The 27,750-nt window shown below is 39.0% G+C and overlaps 1 protein-coding gene across 1 annotated transcript; it reads right to left on the reverse strand.

The window, feature by feature from the left end:
- Positions 1 to 27,750, reverse strand: LOC134342821 (serine incorporator 1-like). The gene is made up of 10 exons (XM_063041424.1): positions 27,571 to 27,750; positions 23,084 to 23,245; positions 18,253 to 18,446; positions 17,508 to 17,587; positions 14,880 to 15,017; positions 14,010 to 14,179; positions 10,274 to 10,364; positions 5,323 to 5,515; positions 4,703 to 4,930; positions 1 to 928 (listed from the first exon to the last, which is right to left on the reverse strand). Exons 1-10 carry the CDS (start codon positions 27,607 to 27,609, stop codon positions 790 to 792), a joined length of 1,434 nt encoding a protein of 477 aa, XP_062897494.1. The 5' UTR covers positions 27,610 to 27,750; the 3' UTR covers positions 1 to 789.

Consider the following 27,750-nt stretch of genomic DNA (forward strand, 5'->3'; position numbering starts at 1 on the left):
CCTTTATTGTTTACCAAGTTTAACAATAAATTCTGGAAGAAAAAGCACAGCCATATACATCATTTATTTTTTGTACATTAGAACAATTTTATTATAATTTTAATAGTACAAATTTGAACAGGATGTTTTAGCATTCCTGCTTTCCAGATAATTAATACAAACTCTTTAAAGACAACATAATTTGGGCGTGGCTTCATTTACAGCCCAGACCATAAATCTCAATCTTTCAGTGGCCCATGACAAACCATCAGCCATACAAGACATTAAAAGTTGTCAAAGACACTATTTTTGTAAAGCTTATATAGGCTAGAGGAATAACATTATTACTAATAATCTATTTAACTTCCATAATGCTCAAAATTCAAGACAAAACAATTCTGTATTATTAAAAGCTTCAATTTGGTATCAAATGTTAATAGAGCTTGATATCATCCAAAGTAATACAGAGCTTTTAAATGAAACACAGTGTTAAGCACCTATAAAGGGAAATAAATGAGCTTCTGAACAATACCGTACTATTTATGATATATACAAGCTAAATCAAACATTTTAAAATCCTTTCCTCACATTCAATTCCACTGAGCTCTTTTTAAAAGGATACCTCAAAGTGCATATTAACCATATGGAAACAATAACATTAAGGCTAAAAGCATATTTCGTATTTAGCAATAATTCAGTGCATTGGCCCCTTGAATGTTCTTGTGAGCTTTTTTTAAAAAAACAAAAGCTGTATCATTTGGTTTCTAGTTTGATGGACTTGTTTAATTCAACAGCTATGTTTACACTGTGCTATTCAAAATCACGGTTAGTAAGAATAAGAGGTGCCAGCATAGTCCACAGATACAAAAGTAGGCAGATCCAACTTGAACTGATTTTCACCCACACAGAGGGCCATTTGCTCGTAATTGTCTTGTAGTCAGCATCAGGACTACAGAGGAAGAGAGATAAAAATAAATGATAAAAAATTGCAAGAACTTTTCAATCACTCCATAAAAGTTGTCACTACCAAAGGAGGAAAGCTTTTCCACTCTGTACATCAAAACATTATCACAAGATTTCAAAACACATTCAACTGCATGGATATATTTCCTCATAGTCTATTCAATTAGCCATAATTATAAACTCAGTATAATCATAACCCACTTACATATTCTTTCCCATTATTCGCCAAGCTTTACATAAAATATGAACATCTTGGAAAATTTCAGGTTAATAAGTACTTGGCCAAGTACAACCTACTTTCTGTTAATCCTGTTTGCAATATACAGATTTCTTTGTCCTCACATCAAGGTTTTCAAAGTAAATTGCATGAGAAACTTTGTTGGTTGTGAGATCTTTAAAAGATCCAATAAATTTCCAGCTATAGCTAATCAACTTATGCATTTTTTAATGGAGAAGTTACGAGGGGGAGGTGGGGCATTAGCGGAAGTTAGAGAAGTATTTTTATACACATGTTCTTTCTTCCCATCTGTTACTTATTTTTATACACACATTCTTTCTCTCACTTTCCTTTTTCTCCCTCTGTTCCTCTGAATATACCCCTTGCCCATCCTCTGGGTCCCCCCCCCGCCCCGTCTTTCTTCCCGGACCTCCTGTCCCATGATCCTCTCGTATCCCTTTTGCCTATCACCTGTCCAGCTCTTGGCTCCATCCCTCCCCCTCCTCCTATCATTTTGGATCTCCCCCTCCCCCTCCCACTTTCAAATCCCTTACTCACTCTTCCTTCAGTTAGTCCTGACGAAGGGTCTCGGCCTGAAACGTCGACTGCACCTCTTCCTAGAGATGCTGCCTGGCCTGCTGCGTTCACCAGCAACTTTTATGTGTGTTGCTATGCATTTTTAAAAGTTTTTTTTATTATTTAGTGGTTTTTGGAATACGTCTCCAGTTCATAATAAACCAACTATTCAATATTTATTTTTGTGTTTAAAGCCAGAAATTCACTGAAATTTTTAAGATTCTAATAAAGATTCTGGGGACTAGGTTAAAGGAAATTAGTATGATGAAGTTACTCTCTTATTTTGTAATGGAAAGAAACAATATCTAGCCTCATAACTTCAATTTATTTGGGAAGCTGAGCCAAGTATTTTGTGAAGCCATCTTATTTTATTTCCATGAGCCCTGATGAAGGGTCTTAGCCCGAAATGTCAACTGTTTACATTTTTCCATACAATACTGCCTGGCCTTTTGAGTTCCACCAGCATTTTGTGTGTGTATTTTGGGCAGACATCTAATTTACTTCCATGAAATTCTTGGAAATATAGAGTCTAACTAAATACTGGAATTGCATTTTCATTTGATATTTTAAGAGTGGGCATTTTTTTTCCTTGAATTCAATTTCATTTTGGAGTTCTAGCCAAATCATACATGATCTCTCAGTGGTCTTTTGAGCAGTTGAGCAGAAATGAGCAATATACACAATCAAGGCCTACCATTTCTGGTTTATCGCCATAGCATTATAGAGAAAAACTGTGATACAGTTAAGTCCAATTATTCAAGAAATATCCATGATTGGTTGAATGGCAAAGAGAGGAACTAGGGAAGGTAAGAAATAGAGGAGAGGTGTCCTGGGGAAGGATGGAAAGAGAAGGCAGAATAAGAGACCAATCTGAGGCCTACAGATTTGAAAGACGACATCAGAGAACCGCATTCGACATTCTGCGAGCCATGTACAATACTTCCAAATATACCCCTTTTAAATTACTCTCACTGCAATCTGCAGCATGTAATTTCCTTTTAAGCAACATATTTTTCAATCAACATAATGAACTACAGATTTTATAATCTTCTCAAGGACTCGCTGGACATCTCTCAAGCAAACAGGGTACAGTGCCTTTAAGCAGACAAAGGTTAATTGCCATGGCCAGAAGCAAGGCGGGTGGAGGGGAACTCCAAGCCAGGCTGAAATGTTGAGGTATGAAACCTCCTCTAGCCAGCAAGGTCAGCAAATGTGCAGTTGCAAGAGAAGACAAGAGGACCAGATTGATGTATCGAAGACAAATGAAAAATTGTGTTGTATTTTACTGAGACATGGCTTATTCAAAGTATGCCAGATACAACCATCAGACCTGAAGGCTTCTTGATACACAGGATGGACTGAACTGCTGATTTAGAAAAGGCAAAAGGTGGAGATGTGAGTTTCATGATAAACTCTCTGCGGTGATCCGATGTGGCGGTTTTCTCGTACTCCTGTTCCCCCAACCTCGAACACTTATCAAATGCCGACTGTCCTATTTACCAACTGAAATTACCTCCATAATCTTGACTGCAGGTTTACAGACAACCTTTGGCCAACTGTAATCAGGTTCTTGAGATATTGCACGATGCTGTCACGAAATAAGAAACAGTCCTCACTGATGCCTTTCAAATCGTAGTCAGGGATTTCAATCAGGCTTGTTTGACCAAATCCTTGCCCAATTATCATCAGCATATAATCTCTAGCACCAAAGGTCCCAACTCATATCTGCTATACCAAGATAAAGAATGTCTACCGTTCCGTGCCCAGACCGTACTTGGAAATCTAATCACTTCCCAGTCTTTCCCAGACCTGCACAGAGGCAGAGACTAGAAGGCAAGGCTCCGGAGATTAGGACAACAAGGAGCCAGGCGTAGGAGGCAGAGGAGTGGCTACGTGATTGCTCTGAGTCAGTGGACTGGGCAGTGTTCAAGGACTCAGCTGTGGATCTGAATGAATACACCATGGTTGACAGACTTTCTAAAAACTGTCATAAACTAGTGTGTCCACAGAAAATCATTCAGTCTTTCCTAACCAGAAGTTCTCATGATTGTAAGTCATGAGATCTACAATCTGCTTAGGGCCAGATCAGAGGCTTTCAAGTTTGGCAACCAAGGAAGTTACAAGTAGTCCAGGTAGAATCTCCAGAAAGCCATCTCAAAGGTTAAGTATCAATTCTGGACTAAACTTGAATCAATGAAGGGCACTCGACAGCTGTGGCAGGGCTTGAATGCTATCACCTCTTACAAAGTGAAATCAAGTGACACAGGTAAACAGGGCTTCGCTTCAATACCACCTTGCATTCGTCATCAGGGACACCCATGACCCAGGCTATACTTTTTTCTCACTGCTGCCATCAAGAACGTGGTACAAGAGCCTCAGGACTCACACCAACAGGTTCAAGAACAGTTATTACCCCTCAACCATCAGGCTCTCGAACCAGAGGGGATAATTTCACTCAAATTCACTTGTCCAATCACTGAACTGTTCCCACAACCTATGGACTCTCAATCTCATGTTCTCAATATTTATTGCTTATTTATTCATTATTCTTTAAAATTTTTTTTAGTATTTGGACAGTTTGTCATCTTTTGCACACTGGCTGTCCACCCTGTCAATGCGGTATTTCATTAATTCTATTATGGCTACTGAATTTATTGAGTATGCCCGCAAGAAAATGAATCCCAAGGATGTATATAGTGACATACCTACTATGAAAATAAATTTACTTTGAACTTAAAGGCTAACAATGTTTTCACAAGTCTTTCCAGTAACTATAATGAATAATCTTTGATGGACATCTGCCAGTGGGATACAGTCCCATATTATGCTAAATTGGACAATCATAAAAATCATCTGTAAATCACTTCTCGCAGCAATACTTAAAATAGACCAGATCAACGGTACTTGGTTAGAAATAATTCACCTGTTGAAAAAATGGAAGTCCTTTGCTGCCTTGCAATTACGTACCTGTACCAGTTTGTTAATGTCATCATTATATAGAGTGAAGCCAGGAAAAGCATGAAGTGAAAGAAGGAATAACTATACTGGACTCCATCCTGCTCATTATCCTGGACTCTTCTTGTGCCATTTCCCTGTTCATCAACAGCACTTCCAGACAATGAATCATCTAACATCACAGTTTCACTGGCTGTGAATGCAAGTTTATTCACCTGACTGTTGCTTGAAGTACGAATGCTATGAAGATAAAAGTACTATAATTAACAGTGGACCTTTTCATGATTGTATTCAATAATATTCTCTTCATTAAACTAAATCAATTTCAAAGAACCAAGAAAACACACAGCCCTTGGCTAGACCATGTCTGTACTTCTCAAAGGATTTCCCCAGTCTAATCTCATCTTCCATTAAAAATCTGACAAACTAGATATGCCTTTTATTTTCCTTTTCTTCCTTTCAGCCACAAATGGTTTCTGTCATCTTTTTTTTTCATTTGTGGCTGAAAGGAAGAAAAGTTGGATGTTCCAACTTTGATTACTGCTTTCTATTTCCACAATTAAGGACCCTGCAAATGGACAGAGGTCACAAATAAACCAATAATTTAAAATGAGTTCTAACTTAAACTTTACCTTGAATATAAAAGACATAGAATGAAGAGGAGAAGTCCAACAACATTCTGTGCATCCCACCACTGTACTGCATTTGGAGGTCCAGTTAGAGATGAAGGACCTACAGCTAATGATTCCGTTCTGTTGACCGGAATAGATGAGGGCAAGACCAAATTTTTAATGAGGCCCATAAAGTTGGGGTTGCATTCTCCATCTGAAAAATAAACACAAGATCTCAATCTTAAACAACTTAAAATATGATGTTGCTGTCTACATGTACTATATAATAAGCCATGAGGCATCTCAGCAGAGGCGCAACAGATGCCTCCATCGAACTGTTAACCACTCCATCTCCTCAGCCAACATACCTGCCAGTTACAATATTGATCTCCCCAGACCCTCCCATTTTAGCTTAGGTGCTACATCCCAAGTTCCTTCCCTGCCCAATTGAAACAGTGGCAGCTACTTGTATAAAAATTTAAAAGGCCATTCACATAATTGAGAAGCAGCAAAATGAAAACATTGAAACAAAGACAATTCAAACCTATCTATCCTTCTACGTTGCTGCCACATCTTTCAAATGAAACTACAGTAAAATAATACTTGGTCCACAACACCAGGAAATCTCGTCTTTACACCTGCTGACCATCAAGCTGTAATGACAGTTGAGAGCATTTTTTCTTTATTTAATATAGCTAAAAAGACCCAAATAATGTGGATTAAATAACTATATTCAGCAAAATTTGAAAGAAAAAGTCTCTGCTATCAGTAGTTCCATGAACTCCAGTACAAAATCAATGGCAAATACAATACAGGTATAGTGTTAAAGGTAAATCAGATCTTTATGCCTAGGATATATCACATCTAGAGAATAATATCAAAGAGGATACCAAAAGTTTTTTTCAGATATATAACAAGTAAAAGAGAGAAAACAGTAGACATCAGACTGTTAGAAAATGACACTAGAGAGGTAGTAATGGAGGACAAGGAAATGGCAGTCAAATTAATTAAGTATTTTGCATCTGTCTTCTCCGTGGAAGACACTAGCAGTATACTGGAAGTCAAGGGTGTCAGGAGCAGGGAATCCTTGTGCAGGATTCCCTAAAGGTTAATTTGCAGCTTGAGTCTGTGGTGAGGAAGGCAAATGCAATGTTAGCATACATTTCAAGAGGACTAGAATATAAAAGCAAGGATACATTGTTGAGGCTTTATAAAGGCACTTGTGAGGCCTCACTTGGAATATTAAGAGCAGTTTTGGGCCCCTTACCTAAAAAAAAGTGCTGACATTGGAGAGGGTTCTGAAGAAGTTTACAGCAATGATTCTGAGAATGAAAGGGTTATCATATGAGGAGCGTTTGATGGTTCTAGGTCTGTATGCGATGGGATTTAGAAGAACGAGTGGGAATCTCACTGAAACTAATCGCTGAAAGGCCTCGAGAGCCAGAGGGCACAGCTTCAGAATAGAGGGTCATCCATTTGTAACAGAGAAGCAGGAACTCCTTTTGCCAGAGGATGGTGAACATATGGAATTCTTTGCCAAAGGTGGCTGTGGAGGCCAGGTCATTGGGTGTATTTAAGGCGGAGGCTGATAGGTTCTTGATAAGTCGGGGCGTGAAAGGTTACAGGGAGAAGGCAGGAGAATGGGGTTCAGAGGGAAAATGTATTGGCCACAATGAAATGGCAAAGCAGACACGATGACCCAAAATGGTAAATCATATTTGACAAATTTCCTCAAATCCTTTGAAAATTTTACAAGGAAAGTTAATAGATATCAAAATTTACAAAAAAAGCTTCATTTGACATACAAGAGGTCAGTGCATAAATAACCAGTCCAAGTTATTGGAGGAAGTATGTTAACATTGAAGGATGTAAGAGTGAAAAGGCAATTCAGTGTTAAGTTAGAGACACAAATGAATGCACAACAGCTGTGACAGAGTTTGCATGCCATTACTTCTTGGAAGCAGAAGCCTAACAACATAAAGAACAATACTTCATTCCCCAATGATGTCAATACCCTTTATGCACACTTTCAAAGGAAAAATAACACTACACTTGTGCAAATCCCTGCAACATCTGGTGACCCTGCGATCGGTCTTAGAGGCCAACAGCACAACATCCTTGAAGAGAGTGAACCCTTACAAGTCACAGGCCCTGAACGTGTACTTGGCAGAGTACTGAAAATCTATGCCGACCAACTGGGGTGTTTAAGGACATTTTCAACCAGCCAGAGGTTCCCACCTTCTTCAAAAGGGCATAAATTATACTAGTACCCAAGAAGAGTAGGGGGTGAGCTGCCACAACAACTACCATCCAGTAACACTCACATCTAGTGTCATGGCTGGAATTAATTCCTGCCTAAGCAAGGACCTGGACCCGCTGCAATTTGCCTACCATCACAATGGGTCTACAGCATACACAATCTCACTGGCTCCCCACTTGGCTCTGAAAGACCAGGCCAACAGCAAAACATACTTCAGGCTATTGTTTATTATCACAACTCGGCATTTCAACACTATCATCCCCTCAGTAATAAAACACATGCTTCAAAATCTGGGCCTCTGCAATTAGATCCTCAACTTTCTTATCAGGAGACCCATGTTGATGCGGATCAGTATCAACATTTCCTCACTGACAAACAACACAGGCATACCTCAAGTATGCATGTTTAAGGCACTGCTCTACTTTGTCTACTCTCATGACTACATGGCTAGGCACAGTTCAAATACCATCTACAGTGCCTTGAAAAAGTATTCAGCCCCCACAACTATTTTCACATTTTACCATCTCATTTTCTAATTTAAAAGATATTGAAGTACGATTTTTTAAGTAATCTACAGAACATTGTACATCATGTCAAATCAAAAGAAAAATTCCAAAACCTGTCAACAATTTACTAAAAATTAAAAAAATTTTGAGTCTGAAAAAGTATTCATCCCCTTTGTAATCACTGCACTAACTTTGCTCATGTGCTATACTGTATATTACCTTACCAACTCATCCTATTTGTTGAGGTAGAAAATTGGAAGACCACTTGAATAAATACACCACCCCCCCCCCCCCACCACCCCCATAGAGTGCAACAGTGTGGTAGATTTTCAACAGACCAAGCCAAAACCAAAAAGAGCATTCAAGGCAAGTCAGGGAAATAATAAGATAAGCACAAATCTGGGGAAGGGTACAAGACCATTTCAAAGGCATTGAACATGCCTCAGAGCTCACAGCAGCAAATCGAGGAAAAAGTGTAAAAAAAAAATGAAGCCACGGCCATACTGCTTAGTTCAAGCTGCCTCTCTAAACTTAGTTGCCAGAGAAGAATAACACTTGTAAGAGCATCTACTATAGCACCAACAGTCACTGAGTGAGCTGCAGAAGTCAGTGGCTGCAACTGGAGATGAAGTTTATGGCTCCACAATCTCCAAGGCCTTTCACAAAAAGGAAATTTTTGGAAGAGTGGCAAAGCAGCAGCCCTGGATGAAAACAAAAGCATATCCTTGTCTGTAAAGACTTTGCAAAGCATCACTTAGTAGATATTGTAAAGATGTGGCAGTATGTCTTGTGGTTGGATGAGACTAAAGATGAACTTTTTGGCCATAATAATAAGCAGTATGTGTAGTATAAATCTAATATTAAGCATTAGCCAGATAATACCATCCCTGCTGTAAAATATAGTAGACGTAGCATCATGCTACGGGGGTGCTTTTCGGCAGCAGGGACTGGAAATCTGGTCAGGATTGATGGAAGATGAATGCTGCTAAACACAGAGAGGTCCTGGATAAAAACTCGTTAGCCTCTGCCAGAAAACATAAACTGGGGAGGAAGTTTGTCTTTCAGCAGCACAAGGATTCAAAGCACAATGCCAGCACAACCATTGAGTGGCTTCAAATGAAGAAAATTGATGTTCTTGAGTGACCGAGTCAGTCATGACCTTAACTTGATCAAACATCTCTGAAAGGACCTCATGATTGCTGTCTACTGCCATTCCCAAACTAATCTGGTACAGCTTGAGCAATTTTGCAAGGAGGAATGGCCAAATCTTGCTCCATCACGTTGTGCAAAACTAACAGAGATCTATGCAGAAAGACTACCGGCTATAATAACCGCGAGAGGTGGATTAACTAAGCAGTGAACAAAGGAGAATGAATACTTTTGGACCGCTGACATTTCACTTTTTGAATTTTTCCTTTTTACTGCTTCACAATTTTCTGTTTTTTGGGCTCTGCTGTGAAAAAAGCATATAATTCAAATAAACAATCTCAAGTTAAATTTATCAAAATCCCTAGTTGTAATACTCATTTATGCGAACAAAGGGTTGAGGGCTGAATACTTTCACAAGGTACTGCTGATGACATCACTGTTGCTGGTAAAATCTCAGATGGTCAAAAGGAAGTATACAGTAGTGAGACAGATCAGCTAGTTGAGTGGTGTCACAACAATAACCTTGGACAACATCAGCAAGACTATGAAGTCCAAGGTGGACTTCAGGATGGGGAAGTCAGGGGACCACCAGCCCTGAGGGGTCAGTGACAGAAAAAGAGTACCTACATGTCCCCTGACAACTTTACCTCTGTTAACATTTTTCTAGGTGGAGCAAGAAGTGTTTACCATTCTGACATCACAAGCATAGGAAGATCAACCATACGCTTTCCAGTGTGCAGTGAGGGATACATTAATGAGGAAAATACTACAGTCCATCATGTTGAAACCTCCAGAGATTAACACAGAAAAAAATCTTCAGAAAAACTGATATTTGATACTTACTCAGACAGAAAAAACTATTATACCTAAAATTAGGTTTGAATTTTAATAAAGATTATTTACTTGAATCTTTTTTCTATTTTAAATAACGCAATTTTGCACATTTGAATTTGTAATGCCAACACAAAGAAAAAAATCTTCATTCATAAATTTCAGATTCAATGTTACAATTTAAAAACATATGAATCACTATCTGGCAAAACACACAAGCACTTACCAGGCTCATTTGACATTGCAGACCATGTGAGATACATTGTATACAGAGTAATGACTGAAGACTGAAGAAGACCAGACCGAGGTTGTGCTTCCTACAAATGAAAAAACAAAAGCAATAATAATAAAGACATTTAAAATATGACTTAAATATTTTAAACCCTAACAGAATAAATTCAATTTCTTAAAAAAAGTCCTTGGAAGATATATTATTCCACAGAACTGGAAAATTGCAACAGGTCATAAGAACTTTAAAGAGGAGAAGTCAAAGATTATTTGACCTTTGTACTTGCTCTACCATTCATTAAGAATATAGATTACCTTTTACCTCTCAGGCCATTTTTCTGCATTAATCTTCTATTCAATCGATGTATAAAAATTTATCAACTTCCATTTGGAATACACTCAGCAAATGAACCTTGGTGGTACACATGCCTTGTGGCAAAGACATTTTATTGACTTTATGAATGGCTGATCCATATTTGTTAGTGACCTGTGGTTTTAGACACTTGTTCTTTTAAAATCAGACCTATTGAGTCCAAGGATGAGAAGACAAGAAACATCCACCCTTTAAAGCCCAGTGTGTTTCAATGAGATTATCACATTCCTCTCATCTCTGGATAGAATAGATCTAATTTTAAAAGAACAAGTACAAACCCAGAAAACAATCTTTGCTGGACATTCTTTATCACAAGAACACTCTCGATTTGGTAGGTTGACTAGATTTATATACAGTATTCCAGTTCTATACAGATGGAGCAAAAGGTTTTTACCTTTGCAATATTATGATAAATATTTTTACCTTCTGAATTACTTGCTGTATCTGCACATTTACTTTTAGCAATCAGTGTACGAATCCCATAGCCAGTTATCTTTCAATCTCTCAATTTTTAATAAGTTCTCTGCTTATTTTTTCATCCATCTTAAGATTCGATAAATCATGCCCATTTCTAATTAGTCACCAAGGCTACATCCCCTGAAGCTTCCATGCATATCCAGACACAAGCACAAGGCTAGCATCAGCTTTGAATTATCAGAAAACTTGGATACCTTACACTTAACCTTTTCCTCCATTATTGTTAATAGCTAGTGTTCTATTACTGATCCTCTATGCACACAGCAGTAAGCTAATCAAAAACTGACAAGCTTACTCTTCCATTTCCTTAATTAATCAATCTTCAATTTATACCTATATATTACCTTGTACTCCTGTGCTCTAATTTTAATAACTTGTAAATCCAAATACATTATATCCACTGGTTCCCACTTATCAATAGACAATAGGTACAGGAGTAGGCCATTCAGCCTTTCGAGCCAGCACTGCCATTCACTGTGATCATGGCTGATCATCCACTATCAGTATCCAGTTCCTGCCTTATCCTCATAACCTTTGGTTCCGCTATCTTTAAGAGCTCTATCCATCTTTCTTGAAAGCATCCAGAGACTTGGCCTCCACAGCCTTCTGGGGCAGAGCATTCCATATATCCATCACTCTCTGAGTGAAAAAGTTTTTCCTCAACTCTGTTCTAAATGGCCTACCCCTTATTCTTAAACTGTGGCCTCTGGTTCTGGACTCACCCATCAGCAGGAACATGCTTCCTGCCACCAGCGTGTCCTTAATAATCTTACATGTTTCAATAAGATCCCCTCTCAGCCTTCTAAATTCCAGAGTATACAAGCCCAGTCGCTCCAATCTTTCGACATATAACAGTCCCGCCATACCGAGAATTAACTTTGTGAACCTACGCTGCACTCCCTCAATAGCAAGAATGTCCTTCCTCAAATTTGGAGACCAAAACTGCACACAGTACTCCAGGTGTGGTCTCACCAGGGCCCTGTACAGCTGCAGAAGGACCTCTTTGTTCTTATACTCAATTCCCCTTGTTATGAAGGCCAGTATGCCATTAGCTTTCTTCACAGCCTGCTGTACTTGCATGCTTGCTTTCAGTGACTGATGTACAAGAACACCTAGATCTCGTTGTATTTCCCCTTTTCCTAACTTGACTCCATTTAGATAGTAATCTGCCTTCCTGTTCTTACCACCAAAGTGGATAACCTCACATTTATCCACATTAAACTGCATCTGCCATGCATCTGCCCTGCATCTGCCCACTCGTCCAGCCTGTCCAAGTCACCCTGCATTCTCAAAACATCCTCCTCACATTTCACACTGCCACCTAGCTTTGTGTCATCGGCAAATTTGCTAATGTTACTTTTAATTCCCTCATCTAAATCATTAATATATATTGTAAACAGCTGTGGTCCCGGCACTGAACCCTGCGGTACCCCACTGTTCACCGCCTGCCATTCTGAAAGGGACCCGTTAATCGCTACTCTTTGTTTTCTGTCAGCCAGCCAATTTTCAGTCCATGTCAGTACTCTGCCCCCAATACCATGTGCCCTAATTTTGCCCACTAGTCTCCTATGTGGGACTTTATCAAAGGTTTTCTGAAAGTCCAGGTACACTACATCCACTGGCTCTCCCTTGTCCATTTTCATAGTTACATCCTCAAAAAATTCCAGAAGATTAGTCAAGCACGATTTCCCCTTCGTAAATCCATGCTGACTTGGACCGATCCTGTTACTGCTATCCAAATGTGCTGTAATTTCATCTTTTATAATTGATTCCAGCATCCTTCCCACCACCGATGTCAGGCTAACCGGTCTATAATTCCCTGTTTTCTCTCTTCCTCCCTTCTTGAAGAGAGGGACAACATTAGCCTCCCTCCAATCCACAGGAACTGATCCTGAATCTATAGAACATTGGAAAATGATTACCAATGCATCCACGATTTCTAAAGCTACCTCCTGGGATGCAGACCATCAGGTCCCAGGAACTTATCAGCCTTCAGACCCAACAGTCTATCCAACACCATTTCCTGCCTAATATAAATTTCCTTCAGTTCATCCATTACCCTAGGTCCTTTGGCCACTATTATATCTGGGAGATTTTTTGTGTCTTCCCTAGTGAAGACAGATCCAAAGTACCTGTTCAACTCATCTGCCATTTCCTTGATCCCCATAATAAATTCACCCGTTTCTGTCTTCAAGGGCCCAATTTTGGTCTTAACTATTTTTTAACGACCCTGATAGCTTACTTAGCTGCTTGCTCTACTCTCTGTACACACAACCGTGTATGTGGCTAAGCACAGCTCCAAAGCCATCTTCAAATTCGTCAATGACACTATTGTTGGACCAATCACAGGTGACAATGAGACAGCTAAGATGGTTGAGTGATGACACAAAGACAACCTCTAACTTAACATCTGCAAAACTAGAGTTAATTGTTGACTTCAGGAAGGGGAAAGATGACCAACATACGTCAGTTTACACAGGGGAATCCAGTAATAAAACTTAATCAAGCAAAATTCTATGTTATACAAACTACTGGGAATATTTTTTGACTAATTGTGAGGTTATATGTGATAATTCCACTTTGCTTGGGACCTCTAAGAATTCACTTAATGTTAAAATTGGCTCCAAGAATATTTCACTTTGTGGATATGTCCTATTATGTTCCAAATGGTTCTCAATTCAAGAACTTTTCTCAAAAAAAATCTCAGTCCAACGTTGAATTTGAGATAAACATACAGAAAATTTAGGCAAAGGTATTCACTCAGATGAGTTTTAAAGCAATTAGCTTCAGGATAAAAAAAAAAGATAGGGCACTTGACTGTCACATTAGTATGCAGCAGGTTACCAAAATGTTACACAAGCAAACAGAGCATGCTTATTCTTACCTGTATTTTTGGAAGAATAGAAACAACAGAAAGGACAATGCAAAATATCATGTTGAAGCTAATGAAGAATTTGTTCTCAACACATCCTCCAGGTGTGGTATAATATACATAGAAAAGCACAATTGCAATGAAAGACAAAATGTAATTCAGGCTGGTAATGGAAACCAAAGCTGCAAAAATAAAACCAAGAAGCAAATTGTATTATAACAAAATAAAATTAAAATTCAGTTCAACCAAAGGATGCATGTAAATTTCAATCCAAGAGGGAAACACCATCATTATTTTTCCTTAATGATTAAACAAGATTGAAATAGTACTGTACATTACAATGTTAACTGTATAAACCAAAAAAAGTAAACAATAAGCTTTTTTAATATAGTAATCCTCAGATTGAGAGAAAAAAACAGGCTGGATTGAGCTGTTATTAAAGAAAGCTGCAACGTTTGTAAAGTAAAATGAAAAATTCTTAATTTTCTAACTCATTATGGCTTTACACTGAATTTCATTCTTACAATTTAAAAACTTAACAATAGTTTCTTTTCTATAAGAGTAGCACAACTTGTACAGTAAGTTAGGTCCAACTTAGTTTGAAGTTAATAACATGAAATGGACAACAAAATAAACCAATTGCTCATACTAGCATTATTACTTGTGAATGTGTTCATTGAAATTTTTATCATATAGTTTTTGGAACTTTTGAGTTTTTCTTTTAATGCCTTTTCCATCTGCCTGCAGTCATATTTATTTTATCTATATTAACAAACATTATTTTATATGAACTATCGATAATCCCCACTCATCAAATGCCAAAAAAAAGCTTTAAGTAATTACTCATAACTGTTCACTGCAAATAGATTTATATTCACATACCTGCATACCAGCATTTGGAATTCCCATCCTCCATCTTTCCCACCCATGACTCATTCCAAGAATGAGCAAAATCTATCAGCAAAACCAACTGGATCAGTATGAAGCAGAATGCACCACATGTACCAATGACAAATAAAGCTAATGGAGAGAGAAAAATAAATTTAGCAACTGAAAGCTCAATACTGAAGTCTTTTTTTTCACCTTTTCCCTCATGCCTCTCTCCTTATATTTCACTTTCACTCTTACTAAGTTACACTTGTCTTTCTTTGCTGTTACATCTTATCTTTAATCCTTGTGCTTCTGCAGAATATTTAAAATTCAGATCAACAAAAGTAGTCTTGCAAGTGAAGCAAGACAGCAAGTTTGGTTTAACTGGGGTCCAGAGGACAGAACACAATAGGCATCAAATGGGCAGAGGAGTACAGGTAAATTAGTTTATTATTATCACATGTACCAAGGTACAATGAAAAGTTTGTCTTGCACATCACTCATACAAATCAATTCATTACAACAGTGCAATGAGGTGGCACAAGGTAAAACAATATCACGGTGCCAAATAAAGGATTACGATACAGAGAAAACACAGTACAGATAGCTAGCAAGTTGCAAGATCACAACAAGGTAGATTATGATGAGGTCAAGAGTTCATTTTATCATACTAGGGAAACATTCAATAGTCTTAATACAACAGTGTGATAGAAGTTGTCCACGAATCTGGTGGCACGCGCCTTCAGTCTTTTGTATATTTTCCCTGATGGCTGATGGGGGAAGGGGAGGGGGAAGGAGGAGGAGAAGAGAAGACAGAATGTTTGGGGTGGGTGAAATCATTGATAATGCTGACAGCCTTATTAAGACAGCAAGAAACCTAGACAAAGTCCATGGAGGGGAGGCTAAGTTTCCGTGATGTGCTGAGCTGTGTCCATAATTTTCTACGCTTTATTGCAGTCATGTGTAGAGTAGCTGCCATACCATGCAGTAATGCATTTGAAGAGGATGCTTTCTATGATGAATCAGTAAAAATTGGGGGAGGGTCAAACGGGACACAAAATTTCTTAAGCCTCCTGAGAAAAGATAGGTGCTGGTAAGGCTTTTTTTGGCCATGGCATCAATATGGTTTAACCAGAACAGGGTACTGTGATGTTCACTTCTAGGAACTTAAAACTATTGACCCCAACACTGTTGAAATAAACAAGTGCATGTGCACCCTCACCGTTCCTGGAGTCAATGACCAGCTCTTTTGTTTTGACATTGAGGGAAGGGTTATTGCTGTTATAGCTCCATGTCACTCGGCTCTATGTCTACTTCCTGTACTCTGACTCGTGATTTGAAATACAACCAACAGTGTGGCATCATCTGCATATTTAGAGTAGATTTTGCTCACAGTCATAACTGTGCAGGGAATAATGCAGGGGGATGCGGATGCAAATTTGTGGGGTGCCAGTGTTGAGAATAATCATGACAGAGTTGTTGCTGCAAGTCCTTTCTGATTGTGGTCTGATGCTCAGGAAGTCATGAAAATTCAGAGATCAGAACCAAGACTGGATAAAAGAAAAAGTATCTGCAAGTTTAACAGATAGGTATTGAGAAGTAATAGATGTTACAATCAGTTAAAAGAGTCAAAAAGCGAAAGGACAGAGATAAAGGGGGGAGATAAACAGATAGATCAAAGGAATTAAGGTGACACGTCACAGAGGGAGGAGTGAAAAAGAGCAGTTAACAAGATCAAAATTCAAGGACAAGTTAATATCCTGAGTTACAAATTTTAGTTTTGTAAAGCTTGGTATACACTTGCTTATCAGATTGGGGAGGATATCAGATGAGCTGATGTACATGAGCTCTAAATAGCTAGCTACAAACATTCAAAATTTATCAAATTATAGGGGTTGAACACCACAACTGAATGCAAATATTCCAGTTCTTTCTACTGAGTGTAAGGAGAGGAAGGAGAAAAAGGCCGCAAATGTGTAAAGAAAACTACTGATAGATTGGAAAATGTGCAATTATTTTGCACTCGGAATTCTAATGATTCCACTAATTTTACATAAATAAGAATGCTCCTTCCAATACAGGAATCATTACAAATAAGTCAAATTATGTGAAACATAGAAAGGGTAAGTACTCGGTGTCCGCAGCCTTTGGTAGAAGCTTCTGAAACTAAAGGGGCATTGGTTTAAAGTGAGAGGCGGATGATTTATAGGGAATCTGAGAGATAATCTTTTTCACACAAAGTATTTGGCACCTGGATTGACCTGCCAGAGGCGATGGTGGCAGGAACAGTTACAAATTTTAAAGGCAACTTAATAGGTGCATGAATGAGCTATTCATGGAGGGATATAAAATTAGTGCAGGTAAGTGGATTAATATAGATAGGCATGAAGGTCACCATAGTCACAGTTTCACTGCTGCACAACTCTATGATTCTATTGTTTAGTGGTTCTAAATAATGATTAAACACATCTTTGAACTCATCAGAAATGATACCTTAACTCATTATAATTGTAATATAAAGCCTCTTTTTAAAATCAAAACTTCACTCATAATGTAAGACACCATTATTTTGTTCATCTTAACAACTGACTTAATAAGGTATAAATAACCAGTATATTTTTCACCAAGAGTGCTCCTTACCTTTTGTAAAAGGTCCTTCAGGGATATAAAAGGCTCCTACTATTATAGCTATGATGCCAGCTACTTTGAAGAACCAGAATCTGTCAAAAGCAAAATCAAGTAAAATTGGCCAGTAGAATAACTTCAAATTTTCTAGATACACCATGAGAATAAACACAAATACAACTTTGAAAAACAGGGGGGGTTAGAGGCAGATGAGATTGTAGGTGTTTAAAAGCATTAAACTCAACACGATCACTTTCAAATCCAATGGAGAAAGGATAACCAAGAAGCACTAGGACTTACCAACCTTGTGAAAATTGACAGCCCAAGACAGAGATGATCTATAGGCAGATAAGTGAATTTCTCACCTCTACCACCCCATTGAATCATGTCATGAATCTGTCATTTTGCCAAAAGTAATGCAGCACACCTTGCCCAACTTCCACCATCCAGACAGCCTGTCTCTGTCAAGTCTGGTTAACACTAACAGCACTCCCGAATGCTCTTCAAAGCATTCAAGAACACTTCACACACTTAACCAGGAATGATTTTTAAAAAAAAATAATTATCAATAAATACATGAACCTTCCTGTCAACCTGCGTCAGAACAATGTTGTAATACTAATACCGATGAGGCAACAGCAGACTAGAAATAGAAACAGTGGAAACAATATCAAAAATAGTGATTGAAGATTTTTAAAAACTTCAACCACTTTATTTTACTTATAAATTGTAAATCAATAATATAACTTTCAGCACTTACCCGTTATGTACTGCAGCTCTGGGATCTCTGCTCGTTTTCACATTGATCAAAAGCACAGAGAAGAGAAAGAAGAAGACAGCAAATCCAAAGCAGATACGATAAACTGACTTGTAACTAGCTAGTACATCACAGTTCACAACCCCGTGAACACTTGGAAGCTGAGTACCAAAGCCATCTTCACAAAACCCTGGAATCTATTGGGAAAAATCATCAAATAATTCATGAATTATTCACTCACTCACTCATAGTTTTGTTCTGGCCCACTACCATCAGATTTCTGAATGGACAATGAATTCACACTATTTTTTCTTTGTTTTTGTTCTCAATTTGCACTAATTTTTAGTCAGAGGGTGGTGAATCTATGGAATTTGTTGCCACGGGCAGCAGTGGAGGCCAAGTCATTAGGTGTATTTAAGGCAGAGATTGATAGGTATCTGAGTAGCCAGGGCATCAAAGGTTATGGTGAGAAGGTGGGGGAGTGGGACTAAATGGGAGAATGGATCAGCTCATAATAAAATGGCAGAGCAGACTCGATGGGCCGAATGGCCAACTTCTGCTCCTTTGTCTTATGGACTAATTTAATTTATGCATTGCAATGTTTTGCTATTCCAAAACAACATATGCCAGTGATATTAAACCCGAGTCTGATTCTGATGCCCTAAATTGTGTCATGGAATAATTATCAATCCTTTGTCAATGAAACCCCCATGTAATAGATTCTCTTCGTTTCTTTCTTTGTTTTTGTCATTTAATTTTATACTGATTTTTTTTGTCTCTTGTTTTTTTGAGTAAGCAGAAGGCAGGTTTGCACAAAATGATGACAACCAGGAAAGAAATAACCAGCAAGTGGCAGCTCTGAGGGCGTAAACACCTTATTAATGAGAGGTAGGAGAATGGCCAAAATGGCTGAATCTGACAGGAAGGCGACAGTAACTCAAGTAACTATGCATTACATCAGTGATGTGCAGAAGAGCGTCTCTGAATGCATAACACCTCACACCTTGAAAAAGATCTGTTACAGCAGCCAAAAACCATGAGCAAGCACTCAGTTGCCAATTATTAGGAATGGAGGGCGGAGCAAAGTCAAGATGGCGCTAAACAGTGACTCTTTTGCTTGCATTTTGGAAACAGCTCTATTTCTATCTTTGATATCTCTTTTGTCCCTTACAAAGTTCTTTTGAAGACCCTGACTTCGAGTTACACTCTGACTTTGGTTCTTTGCGGGAATGGGACCCTCTCTCATGGCCTTATGACTGGCCGCTTTTTGATATCCCAAGGACGCGGCCTGGAAGAGTAGCATGCCTTCAGGGTGCCGGATTTTCATGGCTTTGGAGACGGGCTGATTCAAGGCCGGTACCCTTGAGGCATCATGGGAGAACACCGAACATCGGAAGCAGCAGGTTAGCCGCCGGCTCTGTGTCCAGAGACCTGAGCCGTTCCTGGGCCGATTCTCTGGACGCAGAGCTCGGAAAAAGCAATGCAAGACTTTTTAACATCATAAATCAGCAAGTTGTTTGTTATGTCTCCCCTCTCGCTGTGAAACAGGGACACCTCCTTTTCCCTTATTGGGGGGAGAGAATTACAGGGTGAACGAGTAGCCTTTGAGGTACTGCAAGTCTGTGTCTTTGCTGCATACTTGAGTGCTCGGTGGAGGGTGCTGGTGGGGGGGAGGGTCATTGCCTTGCTGCTGCTTGTGTGTGAGGAAGGGAAGCTGGGGGGACTTTGAAGTTCTAACATTTAACTGTCATTCATTCTTGGGTATTCCTCTGTTTAAGTGGATGTTTGTGAAGAAAAAGAATTTCAGGATATATATTGTATAAATTTCTCTGACATTAAATGTACCTTTTGAACTTATCGTACATTCCTATACCAAATAAAGTGGCCACTGAATGTATATTATAGGAGGTTTGAAGGCTGCAGATATTCTTAAATCTACCAATATCAACCTACCCTAAAAGAGTACCTTTGACTTCACAAATCTTCAAATTCCCTTGATTCCCTGTATCCTTAATTACACTATTACCTATCAAATCACATCCAGATTTCCTGCTACGTCTGAAACTCTCCAGTAATATTCATGCCTTACATGAAGCAGCACCAACTAAAAACTACATCCTCTATGCACTACTCTTCCTAAAATGCTGCAACCTTTATTGTGATTAATCCCAGGATGTGTAAGTGGGGTTACAAGTTTAACCAAAGAGTAAGAAATGAGGAGACGCAAGAGATTGCACACACTGGAATCTGGAGCAAAAAACAATCTGCTAGTAGAACTCAGCAGGTGAAGCAGCTTCTGTGACAGGAAAAGAATTGCTGAAACCCAGCATATTGTTTGTTGGGATAAGAAATGAGGACATGGGTTAAAATACAGAATTTCTTGATACAAATTATAATCATCAGTTGGATAGATTTCAAAAGTAAACAGAAAACCTTAATAATGCAGAACTTGAATACAGGGATGCATTTTTACCTAAATTAATATATACTCATGTGGTAATTTTGTAAAACAAATAGTCAAGGAAACATTGTGCTTGATGGCAACATTCCTTGTCACTCAATATCAGTTTCCAGAGGTGTGGGAAACGTGCTTTTCCAGATAACATTAAGTATGTTGCTGAAATTAGATGAATTCTAAACCACAGTCAGATATATTCATTGTTTTTCCCAAGCTTGAAGAAAATGGGACACATTCCACTTCCTTTTAACTTTAACAATTATCGTCGTTGGTGGTCTTCCCACAGAGTTAGTACCCCACTGAAAATCTGTTATGAAATTGCTAAATCACTAAATTATGAACTAAATTTATGGATTTGCATAAACAAATTTATGGATTTACATAAATGAATTATATTAGTTCACAGAATTATCTGTTGACCTACAAATATATTTCAACTGCTCTGGAGGACTGAAAAATTCCAAATGTCACTCCACTCTTCAAAAAGGAAGAGACAGAAGGAAGGAGATTATAGGCCAGTTAGTCTGACCTCAGTGGTTAGGAAAACATTAGATTCAGTCGTTAAGAATGTGGTTTCAGTGTACTTGGAGGCACATGATAAAATAGGCTGAAGTCAGCATGGTTTCCTCAAGGGAAAATCCTCCCTGACAAATCTGTTGGAATTTTTTAAAGAAATAACAAGCAGGATAGACAAAGGAGAATCGGATGACAAGGTGCTGTGCATGAAGCTACTTAAGAGCCCATGGTACTGCAGGAGAGGATCTAGCATGGATAGAGTATTGGCTAATTGGCAAGAGGCAAAGAGAGGGAATAAAGGGAGCCTTTTCTAGTCAGCTGATGGTGATTAGTGGTATTCCACAGGGGTCTGTGCCAGAACCACTTCTTCTTGTGTTAAATGTCAATGATTTGGACGATGAAATTGACAGCTTTCTGGCCAAGTCTGTAAATGATACGAAGATAGGTGGCGGGGCAGGTAGTGTTGAGGAGGCAGAGAAACTACAGAAGGACATAGCCAGATTAGGAAAATGGGCAAAGTAGCAACAGATGGAATACAGTGACAGGAAGTGTATGGTCATGCACTTTGGTAGAAGAAATAAAAGCAAAGACCATTTACTAAATGGAGAGAAAATTTAAAATTATGAGCTGTAAAGGGACTTGGGAGTCCTCATGCAGGATTCCATAAATGTCAATTTGCAGGTTGAGTCAGTAGTGAGGAAGGCAAATGCAATATTAGCATTCATTTTGGGAGGACTAAAATATAAAACGAAGGATGTAATGTTCAGGCTTTATAAGGCCACACGGAGTATTGTGAGCAGTTTTCGGCGCTTTATCTAATAAAAAAAATGTGCTGATATGCTGATATTAGAGACGGTTCAAAAAAGGTTCATGAAAATGATTCTGGGATTGAAAGGCTTGTATGAGGAGCGTTTAGTGGCCCTGGACCTGTACTCACTGGAGTTCAGAAGAATGAGAGGGGATCTCATTGCAACCTATTGAATATTGGAAGTCCTCAATTGAGTGGATATGGAGGGGATGCATCCTGTGGTGGCTTGTCTAAGACCAGAGGATACAGCCTCAGAATGGAGGGCTCTCCATGTAAAATGGAGATGAGGAGGAATTTCTTTAGCCAGAGAGTGATACATCTGTGAAATCTGTTGCCGCAGACAGAGGCGGAGGAAAAGTCATTGGGTATATTTCAGTCAGAGGTTGATAGATTCTTATTTAGTCCAGGGAATGAGGAGATACAGGGAGAAGACAGGAGAATGGGGCTTAGAGGGAAATGGATAAGCCATGATGAAATGGCAGAGCAAATTCAATGGGCCAAATGGCCTAATTCTGCTGCCAAATCTTATGGTCTATACTGTATCTAACTTATCTGAAATGAAATAACTGAAGAACCACAATACAAGCCAATGTAGGAAAGGTACGTTGCATCTGGAGTTTCTCCGGTTAGCGATTTCCCTCCGCGTAGTGGGGAACCGCGTACAAGGTAAGTTACAGCAATGGTTTGCGCCATTGCCTTCTGCCGGGTGAATTTCCAAAGAGATCACCAGCTCATAACCCAGCACTGATGGAAAGCATGCAGGGGAGCCGATTGGATTCAAATTCAGTACCTTTAGTCCCGAAGTCCTGCAATGATGCCATTACGCCACCAGCATGCTGTAAATCAAAGAATTCTAAGAACTTTCAAAGCTGATTGTGAAGATAGGAAGAAAATGATCCATATGATTCTCATATCTTATCTACTTAAAGGAAATGTAATTACTTCTTTGGAGAAACTTAAAAAAAAATAAAAGTAACCGTTTGCATTGAGGGAAGTAGAAGTTCTATTCCCCTCAAGTTAAATGCACTAAGGATTAATTAAATAAAACATACCTTTTTTAGTTGTATTGCTATTCCTGGAGCCAGCATAATACAAGCCACAAGAGTTCCCAGAAGCAAAATGATTGCATAGATCAATCTAGTTACCGTGGAATTTTTGGAACTGGGGCAACAACTGCATAACAAACAAGGAGCACTGCTGCACAGACATGATACCTACAGGGAATATTGCAAACAGACATTAATTTGTCTAGAGAGAATAATTTCTCACTATTTATATAAATTGCACAATGAAATGAATATTTATGCTGTCAGCACTAATTAATTAGACTTTGACAACTTACACTATTTCCTCAATCACACTTTATTTACTTTCGTAAAGGATAAACAGCATCGTCATTGTCACTACGCTGCTCTGAAGTTTGGACAAAGAAATGCTGTCTTTATACAGAAATTGTCTAGCTGTATACAAATATTGATCCAATATAAACATAATACACTTCTGAATCCCATAATTAGCAGTTAAGTACAAATTTCAGGTGTTAACAACCAATTAAATTCGCATTATAAAGACCAATAATACTTGAGAACTAGTAAAATAACTGTCCAATTACAGGTGTTGCCACAGAATCCTTCGGTTGTTTCATTATCTTGTCTTGGTATGCTTATTGACCTTGGTTCCCCCACAGAGGCTGCCTAACAGGCTTTATAGGGTCATGTCAGCCTGGGTAAGTAACTACACTATGTCTACACACTGTCTGCCAGCTTATCATCTTGACTTGTTGCCTTAGTGAGCTTTCACAGAGTAACTATGCACTCTTCAGTTAGCAAACATTTACACTCGATTGCTTCAATTTCCACAATGCAACACCAAAAGATTTTTTTGTGATTCAAAGCTTACCGAACAGTGAGATTTTATTTTGCATCTCTCTATCAACCCTTATGAATTCAGAGTCAGTCCAAATGGCCATATTAGCTAGGCAACTTGAGAATGAAACCAGCTTCCAACTGTCTCATTTTAAAACATCTTTTTACTGAATTTACTTAGTTAGTACAAAACTGGAATTGAGAAAATTTAGAGAACTATATAAAGCTCCATTCCAGCTCCCAGTCTGATATTTGTATGTCATGACAGAATAAATGCTCATTCAGGCATTTTGCATTATAAAGAGGGCTTCAGTTTCAATTACCTTGAAAAGCATGAGATACCTCACAACATTTTGGAAAAATACATTAAATCCTGTCAAATCTTCTTCTCATTATTTTAAAATTAAGTCCCCAGTGACCAACTTCTCTACAAAAAATAGGTCTTTCCTATTCAATTTATATGGCTAATAATTTACCCAACTATCTTTTGCCTTAAGTACTGCCCACAATATATCAAGGTAACACATTCTCTCAATTCCAAAGAAAAAAAAGTTACAACAAAATTCATACATTTTTCTGCAAAATTAATGCCAATAAAATTAAAGTGTAAAGAGTTAATTACTATTACAAAGTTGCAATTTACAGAGGAAATCGTAATGTTACCGCTCTACAACATTAACTCACAAGACTCAAAATCCAATTACATGAAACATTGCTGTTATGTACAGACTTATAATCACCAGATATTTTCTTTCTACAACTTTATCTGCTATTTTAATCAATTCTAGTCTCAAGTTATTAAATGTACACCTTCAAGAAGATTGAAAAGGTATCAACGTACAAGCATGTTAAAATGTGAGTGCATTCTGAAGGCTAGGAACATATCAAATGAATTTATCAGTGTTGTGTGATAACATAAAAAAATTAAGATGAAACTATGGTGTCAATTATTAAGATCTGCAAATCTGAAATTCTGACTGAGTTACATTACTGATGTACTCTGTACTTGTAAATACATAAGCAATGACTACTATTGTTTATACAGTAGTTTAGTTTCTTCAACACAACTAGAAACATTTATGAACACAAAATGCACGAAGCTAACAAGTCTTCCCGAATTAACAGTCACTTTTAAGAATTTTCACTGCAAAGGGTTTTAATTTAATATATCACTTCACAAAGACAGTGAGCTTTGTAAAATTGGTCAGGAAATTATTGGAGAAAGCCCTAGCAATAGGATTTATTTACATTTGGAAAGGCATGAGTGGATCACGGAGCACCAGCATGGCTCTGTAAGAGGTAAATGGTGCCTCAGTAAATTTGATTGTGTAATGGAGGAGGTAACTAAGAAAGCTAATGAAGACATGATGACCGATGTTGTCTACATGGACTTTTGTAAGGCTTTTGACAGGGCTCCACATGGCAGGCTAGTGCAGAAGATGAAGGCACAAAGAGATCTAATACAGGATGACCATGTAGATCCAAAATTGGCTTGGTGATGAGAGGCTGAGAGTGCTGATAGAAGAATACTTCTCTGATCGGAGGTCTGAGACCAGGTATGTACAACAGAGATCAATGCTGGGATACATGTTGTTTGTGATGTATTTCAATGATGTGGATCTGACTGTAAAAGGAATGGTCCATAAGAATTACTGGTGTACTGGGGCAGCAAGGAACATCTTCCAAAAACAAACAAAAGAAAATCTATAGACGCTGGAAATCAAAGTATTACACACAAAATGCTGAATGAACTTAGCAGGCCTGGCACATTCTAAAGAAAAAGATAAACAGTTGACATTTCAGGCTGAGACCCTTCTTCAGGACTGGTGGAGGAAAAAAAGAGAGATTAGAAGTCAGAGTAAGAAGGTGGTGGGAAGAGAGGAAGAGGTACAGGGGAATAGATGACAGGTGAAACTGGGAGAGGGGAGGGGTGAAGTAAAGAGCTGGGAAGTTAATTAATGAAAGACAAAAGGGGGGATCTGACAGGAGATGACAGGAGGCCATGGGAGAAAGAAGGGGGAAGGAGCACTCAAGGGAGGTGATGGGCAGGTAAGAAAAGATGAGGGGGGAATGGGGAATAGTGAAGGGGGAAGGGGCAATTAACTCGAGAAATCAACGCTCATGCCATCAGGTTGGAGGCTACCCAGACAGAAGGTGTTGCTCCTCCAACCTGAGTGTGGCCTCATCGCAGCAGTAGAGGAGGCCATGAACTGACATGTCAAAATGGGAATGAAAAGTAGAACTGAAATGGGTGGCTACCAGGAGAGTCCGCTTTTTCTGGCAGAGCGTAGGTGCTTGGGAAAACAGTCTCCCCTTCTACGTTGGGTCTCACCAATATACAATGACCCCAACGGATTCACAGGTGAAGTGTTGCCTCACCTTGAATTGTCTTCCAAACATACAGCAGGATCTAAATTGGATAGAAAGTTGAATGAAGTGTTGGCAGATGAAATTTAATCTAAGTACAAGGTGTTGCAATTTGGGAAGTCAGAGAGAGGAATGTCATGTATATATAAATAGCAAGGCACTAAGGAATGTTGATAGAGAGAGACCTCATGGTTCAAATCTGTGGTTCCCTAAAAGTGGTATTACAGGTAGATGGGTGGTGAAGAAGACATGGCATGCTTGCCTTCATGCCTCAGGCCATGGAATACTAAAGTTAAGCCATTATATGGCAACTGTACTAAGTGCTCCTCCCCCTTCTTTCTCCCTTGGCCTTCTGTCCTCTCCTGTGTGATCCACCCCCCCCCCCCCCAAGCCTTTTGTCTTTCATCAACTAGTACTGCACAACGAATAATGTATACAGTTCTGGTCGCCATATTCTAGGAATGATGTAGTGGTATAGGAGAGAGAGGATATCTGCCAGAATGTTTCTTGGATTGGAGGTCTTTAGTTATGATGAAAGATTTTCCCTGAGGACTTGTTTTCCTCGGAGCAAAGGTGACAAAGGTCACCTTATACGGAATAGGTAGATGGTCACAAAAGTAAATGGCTATAGGTTTAGTGAGAGGGAGGGGTTTGAAGAGGATAGAGGTGGCGATGGAAATGAACACAATCACAACGCTTAAGAGACATTTAGACAGCCACTTGAACGGACAAGATGCAAAAGGATATGGACCTAATGTGAGCAAATGGGATTAGCGTAGACGGAACAAAAGGTCTGCATGTACGTGGAAAGTTGAGGGCCGTTTCTGTATTAAACAACTCTACGTAACTCTGAAGGCTCCGTTCATTACACATTTAGATAGTCATTCAAACATTAAGTCTTTGAAACGAGAAAACATTTAACTTTTTTTTTTACTTTTGATTTTTTAAACTATGCACGTGAAAGATAACGATAAACTACACACCCTTAACAGGGTCTTTTTAAACACAATAAAACACTCTTTGGGAAGGTAGCCCCTATTCAGAAGTTTTCAGATGACACCCTCCAATTCTGGACTTAGACTGCAAGCGAAGCTACCTCGCAGCTTCAAATTCTGAGCAAAATAAACATTCCAAAAGGGAGATGTTGAATTAATGACGACGGCTTAAACTTCTGAACGCCTTCAAACACAACAGCGTGAGCGAGGCGAACACCAGGCCGTGGCCCATAGCGGACCGTGAGAGACGTGCGTCAGCTTGACCAGGCCTAACCAGCCCTGAAGGTACAGCCCGTCGCATTTCCGCCTTACCAAGCTGCCCAGGGAGCACACAGCCAAAACGGCGCCCATCTTCTAGCAGTAGCGAGGGTCCAAACCAAAGCCCCCCGCTGCCGTCAAGTCCACCACAAGCGGTTGTTCCCTCCCCTTCCCGACCCGAATTACAGCCGCGTTACCAGGCAGCCAGCGGCAGCGAACAAAGAGGCGTCTGTC

The sequence above is a fragment of the Mobula hypostoma genome, chromosome 2 (assembly GCF_963921235.1).
Source record: "Mobula hypostoma chromosome 2, sMobHyp1.1, whole genome shotgun sequence".
In the NCBI taxonomy this organism is placed as follows: domain Eukaryota; kingdom Metazoa; phylum Chordata; class Chondrichthyes; order Myliobatiformes; family Myliobatidae; genus Mobula; species Mobula hypostoma.

Bases quoted from the DNA above. Each gene is read 5' to 3' on its own strand.
- LOC134342821 (XM_063041424.1), bottom strand. From the start codon at position 27,609: ATGGGCGCCGTTTTGGCTGTGTGCTCCCTGGGCAGCTTG. The intron at 18,447-23,083 runs GTATGTTTTATT...TTTTCCCAATAG, and splicing joins TAGCAATACAACTAAAAAAG to ATTCCAGGGTTTTGTGAAGA. The intron at 15,018-17,507 runs GTAAGGAGCACT...TCTCTCCATTAG, and splicing joins TGAAGGACCTTTTACAAAAG to CTTTATTTGTCATTGGTACA.